Here is a 12,061-nt window from a genome sequence, read left to right as displayed (position 1 = left end):
AAAAAACCACCTTTTTTTTTAGCTAGATAATCTGGTTCTTAAATTCATAGGGACTTCCAAATAAGTATTATTAGTCAAGTGAAAAGTTTCTGGGAAAAATAGTGAAATAAGAGTTTTATCTTATTTTATTTTATTTTTAAAGATTTTATTTATTTATTTGACAGAGAGAGAGAGAGCAAGAGAAGGAATACAAGCAGGGGGAATGGGAGAGGAAGAAGCAGGCTTCCCCACTGAACAGGCAGCCCAATCCAGGGCTCAATCCCAGGACCCTGGAATCACCTGAGCCAAAGGCAGACACTTAACAACTGAGCCACCCAGGTGCCCTGAAATAAGAGTTGTAACACATATCATAAAATTCCTATAATTAAAACTGTGGTACTAACGCAAAGAAAAAGATAGATGAGTGTAATAAGATTGAAAGTCATAAAATAGAAAAATTACATATAGAGCTATAGAATATTATCTATATGCACATAGGAATACAGAATATAAAATGATAAACTAGGCATCTCAAATAAGCATAGAAAAGATGAATTACTGAATAATGTTAGGAAAATGGATAGGCATCTAAAAGAATAAATTTTGATCCTTACATCATATTCAATAGATCAAACTGCAGAACTTATTAAAGGAGGAGAATAAATTTGAACGTACAAAATTAAATGGTAGAGCACTTAGGATATTTTTTAAAGACAAGTTTAGTATAGAAAATACCTATCTAAGCATGACACAAAACACACAATAAGGAAAACTGATTAATTCATCCGTATAAAAATAAAAAGACCAAAATTGGAAACAAAACCATATACAATTCACTTTACTAATAAAATATTCATTTTGGAGCACCTGGGTGGCTCAATCAGTTGGCGTCTGTCTTGGCTCAGGTCATAGTTCTGGGGTCCTGGGATGGAGCCCTGATTCTCTGTCTGCCCTCCCCACTCACCACCCCTTCCTGTTCTCTCTCTCTCGCTCGCTTACTCTCTCTTTCTCTCACATAAATACATAAAATGTTTAAAAATGTATTCATTTTAGGGTGCCTAGGTGGCTCAGTCTTTAAGCATCTGCCTTCGACTCTGGTCATGATCCCAGGGCCCTGGAATTGGCCCCACATCAGGCTCCTTGCTCAGCAGGAGGCCTGCTTCTCCCTCCCCCGCTCCCCCTGCTTGTGTTCCCTCTCTCCTTGTCTCTCTCTTTGTCAAATAAATAAATAAATAAATGTATTCATTTTGTTACTATGTTAAAAAACTCATAGAGAATACCAATAATCCAATTAATAAAGGGCAATGAATACGGACAAACAACACCCAGAAAAGGAAATTCAGTAGACATTAAATATATTAAACAATGTTGAATTTCACTTACAGAAAACAAATGTACATTTTAAAATTATAATAGGAAGTCACTTTTTATCTTAAATTCAAAAGTAATTTAAGTGATGGGATTGAAACAAATATACCGAAATGTTCTGCAAATATTAGCTACTAGTACTACTTTTCAAATAATTTTATAACTTTTGGTTTCTTTTAACCAAAAATACACTAGACAATATGGAGCACTGTACAGACGGACAAGAGTCCTCAGTGATTATTAATTCTATTATCCTAAAGCCTGAATCCACATATTCTTTGAAAGAGGGCAGCAAGCTCATTTTCAGATGACTGAAATGTAACCTAACCAAAGATATACCAAATTAATACAATACAAAAGCTGCAGTCCCAGGACACGCAATCTTTTCCACCATTTATAGAATCATAATAAAAACATTTATTTAGGTATGAAGGTAAAAAACATGCCCACTTTTGTCTTCTACATTATTCTCTCCACTGAAGAAATAACCAGAACACCACAATTAAGGGCAAGTCTACTTGTCAAACTGGGTGTTTTGATATTTCGATAACATGTGAACATCTTATGTGGATCCTTTTTTCTAGGAAATCAAACAAAAACATGGAAAGACTGATAAGTTCTCTAGTCTCAGATCCTTCTAGTTCAATAACTAGAATGAGAACCTCATTTGGACTGACAAGTACAATAAGGAAGCCCACCCAAAAGACTTAACAGAGCAAAAGAAAACATGAAAAGAAAGAAAGAGCTTTAGATTATATTTGCGAGTTGGAGAGCTAGGTACCCTTATTTCTTCCTGTAAAGTCTTTGCAGAGAAAAGGTAAATGATCTCTGTTGAAAGACGTCAACAATACCTGATAGTGAAGAATATATTTATCCCAATAAAAGCAGACTCAAAATAGGTAGAAGAATTTCTTCTGTAAGATGCTAACAAGGTAAAAACACAAAATGATGTCACTATAATAGCTATGAGAATTAGAATATCTTCTATAGAGAGATTAGCCTGACAATAAAAGAATCACAAGTTCTAAAATCAGCAAATTCAAAGAACCAAAATCGCAAAGAAAATGGATTTCTTTATTTTTTTAAAAAATGGACAGTAGATTTTCTTTGATGAGCAGAACTGCTTTGCACAGTGAATGCATTAAGTAGTTCCAGACATGAGTCTTAAATACTAATCTAAAAACATTCTTTAAGTGACAAGTACTTAAAGCATAATATATCAAAAGAAAAAAAAACAGCATATACTAGAAATGACTAAAAACTTTAAAGCAGAAATTCCTTTTTGCAAGAGTTAGAAACTAGAAATGATACCACAGATTGCCCTAGTTTGTTTATACTTGCTATAAAAAACACATTTTAAAGGCAGTGTGATATAGTAGAAAAATCACAGGCTATAGTAGAAAAATCACAGGCTAGTGTGATAACATACAAAAATGCTGAGCTCGAGTTTTGTCATCTGTAACAAAAAGGGGGGCTGCCTTCCCCCTTGCTGGGCTGTAGGGTGTGTAGGAACAAATAAAGCACCAGTGTGGTATACAGAATATATGTAGACATGCCCAAAATGGTAGCCACTATTATCATTAAACTTTAGTGAAAGAAATGAGTACTTGAACCATGTGAAAATGAGGTACTGGAAGCCAGTCTAGAATTATGCTTCAAAACTAAAGCTAAACAACATAATACTGAATCAAAGGAAAACCAGTTAGCATCAAAGGGAAATAAAGACAATGACTGCACCTGCACAACCCTAGCCTTCAAGGAGTTTGCAATTCTTTTACGCAAAGAATCACTTACTGAGCAATGACTTTGTTCCAAGCTAAGTCTGAGCAAGGGGGATTCAAAGGAATAAAGACATAGTCAGGACTTGAAGGAACTGAGCGCTGAAATATGAAAGCCTATCATCAGAACATAAGTGAGTGGGAAGCAAGGAACAAATGGCACCCAACTCGACTTGGAGTGTCACAGAAAAAGTTTAGATACAAGGCAACCCTCAGGATGGCTCTTGAAGAAAATAAAGCATCTTGCTCGTCAAGTGACCAGCAGAGGCCCAGAGACCAGAACGAGCAGGGGATTCAGGGTGAGTATGTTTGCAGTCTGGGAGACAATGGTTTGAAAAGATTCTGCAGAATCATCTTGGGGTCATATGACACTAAGGACTTTGGACATTCTCCAAGAGGTAGCAGGGAGCTGCTGGGTGGCTTTAAATAGGAGAGATGAATGACTAAATCATACCGCTTTTATCGGAAATCACTCTAGGGACGACTTGGGCTGAAGGGTGGGGAGGAAGCAGGATGAAGGCGGATGGTCACCGGGATCCAGTGAGAGTAAGGTTACAACTGTGTAGGTAAGAAACAGAGGCAAGGAACAGGAGGTGAGGAGTCAGATTAGGGCATTTCTTTTTTTTTTTTTTTTTAAGATTTTATTTATTTATTTGACACAGAGAGAGAGAGAATCACAAGTAGGAAGAGAGGTAGGCAGAGAGAGAGGAGGAAGCAGGCTCCCCACTGAGCAGAGAGCCCGATGTGGGGCTTGATCCCAGGACCCTGGGACCATGACCTGAACCGAAGGCAGAGGCTTTAACCCACTGAGCCTCCCAGGCGCCCCAGATTAGGGCATTTCTAAAGGAAAATCTCAAAGACCTGATAACCAATTAGATGTGTGGGCAGTCGAGGGCGACTCAGATTTCTAGCTTGGAGAAATGGATGGGTGGTGATGCCAATAATGGAGCCAGAAAATATAAGAAGACAAATAGGTTTCATAGGCTAGGACAGATTACTAGTTCATTTGGGGACATGTGAATTTTGAAGGGTATAAGGGAGATAGATAGTGCATTAATGGCTATGAAGGAAAACCAAAATATACCTTCCAGGGAATTTATAACCCAAGAATTATATTTGACTGTTTGAATTACTGAGAAAGCTCTTCAGTTGCTCCAGTTGCTAAATATGAACTATGTCACAGGTAAAGTTGAAGTCTCATCTTTTTTGTTTGTAGGCTCTGCTAAACCAAAATGGATTTAAAACTTAGTATTTAGACTATCTCAGCAAATATACATTGCCAGGGTGAACCCTACTATCTCTGCAGTGGTTGCAATTCTGTACCTTTTACTGTTGGCATTTCTCCAGTCAACTTCACTAGGACTGAGTGCTAGCACACCGTCTATTCTTTTTCTTCTCCACAGGCACAGTTTTATAGTATAACACAGCCCTGGAGGAGAAGCATACTCAGCTATGCGGTCAGAAATCAATCTCTCCCTTTCCTAAGAGACAAAAGTTAGCTCCCTGGGCAAAGCAGACATTTGTAAGAAAATGAAGAACACATCAATCCACTGCATTCTCTGGGCACAAGGGTGTCAAAGTGTAAAAGCATTTTAGAAGAGAAAGTAAGAAGAAACTTCCTAGGTGTCAAGGTGGGCATTTCTCTTGCATTACACGTCAGCCTGTGGAATATGGAAAGGTTGAGAGTTTCCAGGCACAGATGGCACCATACTCTCTTACAAAGATGTGAATCCACCACCTCCAATGGCTTACTAAGACTATGTACTCTGACTTTAAAGACATTCCATGTCCCACCTAATTGACTTCCCGTTCTCCTCTTGCCTCTACCTTTTGCCATTCATGCCCTCTAAAATACTTAAAGACGTCTCTCTTTTAGCTTCAATGACAATGCAACACAAATTAGCAGAGTAAACAGATATCATCTTTGCCCTTATCATATATGAGCCAATCATTCCCACCCAGAAGCCATTCATTATATAAAACCATCCCAGATCATTCACCCACAGAAATTATTCTTGTCTTGTCCAGATTTGCACGGCCTTTTTCCTCTATTTCCTGAATATTCTTATCCCTTTCCAACCTATACTAATTTTTGCATACATTTATCATCTTCTTTGAGAAAAGGGCAAGCCTGATTTATTCCAAAGATCCTAGCATAATGGCTTTGTATATAGACAGTGTTGATTAAATACTGTTGAAAAAATGACTGACTGATTATTGATGAATAAGGCAGAATATTGATGAATATTGATGAATATAAGGCAGATTATTGATGAATAAGGCAGAAATTTCATCAGGGGGACTGTATCATACTAGAAGTACATTGAGTCTAGGATATCCCAGAAACTGGTAACTCAGGATCTTCAATGTATTCCTCATGCTAGAAGAGGGTTCATGCCATAGCCTTTGGTCTACAGGGGATACTAAAAGCCAGAGCCTAGGAAAAATATATTATGAGCATAACTTCCATTTTTAACACATTAGCTATCAATTTTCCTATATATAATGATGTCAAAACAAAATTATCAAGTATTTTAAAGACTACATAATAGAACTTTTCTTATTAATTGTGTATTTCACTCATCAAAAGAAATAAATATATGTCTGATAAAGACATAAATCCAATTCTTATAAATCAAACGCTTTGTTCATTGCATAGAAGTTATGAGAACCACTGTGATAAAGCCTTTGCAGTGTAAAGAATTCATCTACAAAGTCAAAGAATGAGAATAAATAATTCCCTCCTCCCTCTTCTTTCTTCTCTCCTCTTTCTCCCTTTCCCTCTCATTATCTATACATAGGGAGCACCCTGTTAAGAGACTGGGATTAATACTCTGAAAACAATCCAATAGCTCCCACATTACTTCTAGACCAGAGAATTAAGAGTCTCTCAGGACGGCTGACTAAAATGAATGAGACTAGTTGTACTCATGTGCCATCTCCAGATGTGAAGCAAGATGGGAACCAACTTACTCCCTCCAGTAAGTTGGGCCTTATATTCACTAAGATTCCAGATGTAAACTCAGGAGGGTTTCATGCATGCAGAATCTCAGAGTGTATTTAATAAATCTACTTTTTAGAAGAACAAATGTGAGAACATCCGGTTTTGTATAATAATACAACAGTGCATAGCAACTGTATAGACAGAGTTTCAAGATGACCCCCAAGATTCCCAACTGCTTGTGTATACACTTTCTCTAATCCCCTTCTCTTGCCTATAGGCAGAACAGATGATTTTAGAGATGTGATTAAGATCCATAATCAGTTGACAGTGAGTTAATCAAAAGGGAGATTATCCTGGCTGGACCTGACTTAGGCAAACTCTTAAAAAGAGAGATGGTCCTTCCTCTCTGGAAGAGGCAAACCATAGGTTGTAAGAGGGCTAATGAGAGGACATGTGGCAACAACCTGAGGGCAACTGCTAGTTGCTGAGAAAAGTACTTGGCTGACAGCAAGACAATAGAGACCTCAATCACAAACTGCAGGAATTAAATTCTGCTAACAACGACATGACTTTGGAAGAGGGCCTATAGCTCCAGCTAAGGACTTATTTACAGCCTTGTGAGACCCTAAGCAGAAGACCGACTTAACCCTTGCCTTGATGTCTGGCCTACAGAAAATGTAAGATAATAAGCCACAAAGTTTGTGGTAATTTACTACAGAGAAAAAGAAAACTGATAAGGAACTATCTCCCTAAACATGAACAATAAGAATAAGAGAGACTACGACTAGCACATAAAAAAATTCTTAAAGACTCTTTATAAACGTCTATTTGGGGAGAGATATCTCTAGAATGCTAGCTATTTCCTTGCATGTTTTCATGTAATAGCCTTTTATAGACAGACCCATACATAATGGAGCTCATTCTTCTTTACTGGCTAAATGCCTTTGCTGGTATTCTCCAAACTACAACCCAGCAAAGACTTAGGAAGATCTCCAGTATCCCACCTTATTCTCCCTTCCTACAGCACTGGGTTCATTACCCTTCTCTATAAGATTGTAATGTTAAGAGCTCTATGTTCCTTGATGAGAGCATGAAAGGGAAGATGGGGAAAAAGAAGAAAGGAAAGATGAAAAGAAAAACCACCGCAGTTGCCCCTGTAAAGGAAGTCTTTCAATTTTAACAAATTTCCTTGGACCATTTTAAACAGGCTATACAGGAGTACCTAAAACATATGCAAATATGAATGAGTGTCTAAGGTACTGTTATTCTGAATACTTTGACTGGAATCTTCTTGATAGAGTCCACTGGGTTACAAACTTCCTTTAAAGCTTAAATCTTGGCTCACTAATCCCAAAGGAGAAGCACCGACCAAATCATGATAGGACTGGAAAATGTAGTCAAATATACACCTATGAAAATGTAGGCTAATATACCATTATGTTTGAAAATGGACACTTCCCTTTGAATGCTTTATATCCTCAAAAAAAGAAAAAAAAAGTATTTTTCTCAAATGGTATCCCATGACAAATATTTATACTAAAAACTATTTTTAAAAATATATACTTATATGTTCTCTACTATACTTTATTTTGGCCAAATTAATATTTATGTGCTTAACACAAAAGTCTACTCAGAAAAGATTTTTTTTAATATGGTAAGCATATTAAAAAAACATTTAGGAAAAGTAAACTAGATACAGGTCATGATGTTAACACTTAGTGTGTGAATGTGTCTATCTGTCTGTCTGTTTTAGATTGCTTCCAGTGAGAAGTGTGGCTGCATGTGAGGAGTTAAAAAAACTCATTGGCATTACTTTTTTGTCCTAAATAAGGCATACATATTCAATGTTTGCAAGTTTCTTAGTCTCATTGCACTCCAATTAAACACAAACCAGGAGAACATATTTCAGAAGTAAATGTATTTTAGGGTAGTTTTACATAAAAAGATTTCTATTCCAATAATTTTTTAACAATTAAACTGGATATGAAAAAAATTCTAATTAATGGTCCACAGTTATCCTTCAATCCTGACAAAGAGCTCACTTCTTAAATATTAAAAGGAATAACTATTATATAAAACAATAAAGTGTCATCAGGTGATAAAATATATTATTAACTTCTTTTATGTTGCCTGTGATAATATTTCAACAGATAAATTAGGAAGATTATCTTATAAGCTTTTATTGTTGTATACTTGTTTTTTTCCCTGGGAGAAATTTTGAATGATGTTTTAAGTTTGATTATTTTCCATTATAGTATTAAGTCAGTAAGACTAATAACATTGCGTGGTGGTTAAGTTAGCAAGGTGGTTTACCAGGGCTGCTGTTCGTTCTCTTATTTTTTCACCAGGATTACCCAATATAAAATAAAATAAGAAACTAAGATGACCATATAAAGTATAACTAACAAATAAGGAAATACACCAAATAAACATATTACATTTTGAGTATTATAACATCATTCACTTTCTATAGAGTTTTTATTTGGGCAGGTGGCAATTTGGCAAATTTAAAACTTGCAAACTCTTTTGTCTTGCACAAGAGAAAAATAAAGAGAAAGAAGGATGATCATAGAAAGAGTTTCAGGGTAGTAATTATACTTAAAATTTTATAAACACAGAAAAGATAACACAATAAGATAAAATACTTCGCCAGGGAAATGGTATGTCCATGATTCTAGATACAGAAAAATCTTAAGCTAAAAATTTCTTTAAAGTATTTTTTAAGTTTCAGATTATTCAAGTCATCCTGCAATTCAAAAAAGAAGTAAATGGGAAAATGCAATCTTCTTTCCTAGAGTGAGGTTTTTTGGGATGAGGGGTATTCATTAGATGTTGTAAACAAAACAAACAAACAAAAAAGTCTTGCCAAAGTAAACCTTTGTGTTACTCCTCCTTTTGCAATTTATTTCACTGATTTTCAGACTGATTTCATACAAAGTGGTTCCCTACAGGAATCCCCCAAACCCTGTAGAGCACAGACCAAGCATATTCTCCAACAGTTTTAGGTTTGGGTCTTTGTTTTTGGTTTCTATTTTCTAGATGCTGGTAGGTAATAATGGTCTTCTCAAATAAGAATCTAAAATTTCTCATCTTCCATTTTATTAACATTAATGCTTAGGTTTTTGTTTGTAGGGTTGTTTTTTTTTTTTAAGGGAGCTATTCACTAGTACACCCATCTACATGCCCTCTGCTCATCAAATGTTACAGTGACATAAAGAGACAAAGGTATCTCATTCTGATGCTCCAAAGCCCCTCTCATTAGTAACTGATATCTAAATATATTGCTGCAGTAATTCTCAGGCTGTAATTCTCACTACACTTTGCACTCCATTCAACTTTAAATGACGATGAGATAAGTAACTACCATTTACCAATAACCTTATTTTCAATAGATGCTTTTGGGATCCATGTTGAGAACCTTTGGGGTTTAAATCTGCAACTTCAAAAAGAAACATACGCATGAAACTAACCAGTTTCTAAGGTAATAATTAGTAGCACCCACATTTCCACATACCTAAAGAAAGCAGTGGTGATTTTGTGTGCTGTTTGGGTGGTGAAGGTAATGGCAGTGGCAGGGACTATAAGTTTTATTACAATATTTTCTCTTATTATCCAAAGAAGACACATTGCATTGCACTTCACCAATACTGTCTGACACATGTAGAATATAAAAGGGGAGAGAATGGCTAAAGCAAAAGTTAAAAACACCATAAGAATATTCACACCTTTTACCCTCAGTAGGGTGGACATCAAAAATAAACATTGAAAAAATAAATAAATAAATAAATATTGAACAAAATCAAGTAAATTCTTCACTTCCCTCCCATGTAAACTTTTCCAACTATTCATAAAGCACAAAGCCCAAGACCTTCTTCCCACCATAACAGGAATGTGTATATAGACTACTGGAGTAGAAATAGAATTAGATGTGCTCTCTCATGTCAGCTCCATGAAATATACCATGATAGTAAAAAATAATTATACTTGAACCCCGGAAAAGCCTTTAGAATGAGTTCCTGAGTTTTGTGTAAGAGGCAGAAAAAGGAAAGACAGCACACAGATGCAACATAAGCTAGGAGGAAGGTGGGGATGTTCATAGTGAAACCAACTGAGAGCATTTGTTAGGTGGAAAGTACACACTCCTGTTGGGAAGACCAGCGGGCCCATAAAAAGGCTTGAGAAGCCTGGAAAGGAACGGGGACCTGACCGTGGTCCTGAAAAATAACAACTTGCAGGTGATTATGAACTATCTCCAAGCACCCACACAACACCATATTCTTCTTTTCAACTATAACTGAAACAAGCTAAACGTCCAATAATACTCGCCCTCAAAAAAAATATGTCCAAACTTTCTCATATGATCAGCCTTTATAATGCCCAGCTCTTCCTTCCCCATCAGTCTCTCCTAGGGTGTCAGGATAATTTCAGGATTGAGAGGTACACTATTCTAGTTAAAAAGCAGAAATTAATTTTCTGACAAACTCGCAACGATTAGAATTCTACAGAAAGCTTACACTTGGCAATCCTGATTCTAGTTTGCATTTCTTAAACTCTGATGGGAAATCATGCCTATCTGAAAGACCTCAAGGATGCTCCATAGAAGCATAACATTCCAAACTCACCCTATAATCTAGACAGCTTTGAAACTCTAGTAAGATAAGGTGGCAATTCACTAACATGGACATTCCCACTTTCACCTCATAAAATTAATTTTTTAAAATTTCATAAGGAGATACCGAAATACGGGTCCCACACTGAACACGGGCGTCAGTCTTTCTTCAGGCTCTTTTCTAGCTCTCACAAACCCAGGAAGTAAAGGGAGCCAACTACACCAATCCAAAGTGTTAATACTACGCTGAACCTTGGGTGGAAGGAAATTTCTCCGCACAAAAGACACCTTTGCAAAAACGGAACGAATTTCACTCCGCTGGTGGAAAAAAGAAGGTTGGGAGGGAAAGTAATTTATACGTGAAAAATCATTCTCGGAAAATACCATACAACTCGTAGAAGTGCAAGACTTACGTGTTCCGTCAAAACGGGTGGCGATGGTGTCGAGGAAGGTGTTCTGGGGCGCCAGTAATCCTTTCATAACCGGCATTTTTCCAGCGTGGTGTGAAATTCTCCATCAAAGTTTGTCCAGAAGGATGGCTCAAGAGGAAAGCGCCAAGAATGGAGAAGGGGAGCGCGCTGACGGCACCAGAGGGGGACCTGGCGCGGTGCTGGGGCCGATCAGGGGGAGGAGGATGGAAGGAGAGGGGGAGCGCGTTCCAGCCGCCGCTGTTCTGGCTGGAGCCTCTCGGCGAGCGCTCTGCGAGCCCGCCCCGCACCTCCGGGCTCAGCCGGGCGCAGGCTCCCTCTCTTGCCCCCTCCACCTCCGCCAGCTGCCGAACCCCACCCCCCTCTCACCGTCCCTCCGCGGGCGGCAGTTCCCGCCGAGCGCAGCCTCGCCCCCCACCCCGCCCGCCCGGGAAGAGCCCGCGGTGGCCCGGGGCGCCGCGCCCTGACCTCGGGCGCTGGGGTCGTGGAGGACGGCGCTCGCTGCAGGGCGAGGCCGGATGGTGCCGAGCCTCCCGGTTTCCAGGGGGCGCAGGGAAACGCGCGCGAGCGCGACTCCCACCCCCCAGGAGCCAGTGAACAAAGACCCCTTTGTTCCCGCTCCGTCCCTCTCCCGGGGAGACCGGAGTCCCGTGGGTGTGGTGCTGGAGAAGGGGAGGAGACAGGTTGGGGCAGGTACCCGGCCTCAGCCAGGAGCTTGGGAGGGGGCAGTCCCCCCGCGTGGTGTCCGAGAGAGCTGAGGCCGCTGGACGCCCCAGGGGTGGTGGCCCTCTTCCGGCACACCTGACTCTGCCAGTGCCCCAGACTGGAACAGGGCAGCTTCGAGTTAGTTGCACGGCCCCTTTCTAGTCAGTCACCCGGGTCTTTCAGCTTGAAAACTAGTCCAAAGCGCCCGCGTTTTTCCACCTCTTCTTCCTGGGCTCAAAAAGAGGTGTTT

The 12,061-nt window shown here is 38.9% G+C and overlaps 1 protein-coding gene across 1 annotated transcript in view; it reads right to left on the bottom strand.

Moving 5' to 3' along the window:
• The window catches only part of KCNH8 (potassium voltage-gated channel subfamily H member 8), a gene marked incomplete at both ends in the record, with an annotated part of 371,995 nt that extends 360,828 nt beyond the window's left edge, over positions 1–11,167 (bottom strand). Inside the window, one exon of the mRNA XM_080813771.1 lies at positions 11,092–11,167. Within this exon, the coding sequence (XP_080669897.1) occupies positions 11,092–11,167 (76 nt within the window). The remainder of the gene's footprint in view (positions 1–11,091) is intronic.
• Positions 11,168–12,061: the final 894 nt, after the last annotated feature.

This window comes from Martes martes (assembly GCF_963455335.1).
Source record: "Martes martes genome assembly, chromosome: 1".
Lineage (NCBI taxonomy): Eukaryota > Metazoa > Chordata > Mammalia > Carnivora > Mustelidae > Martes > Martes martes.
The sequence above is the reverse complement of the archived record's forward strand: the minus strand, read 5'-3'. Positions and strand labels throughout refer to the sequence as shown.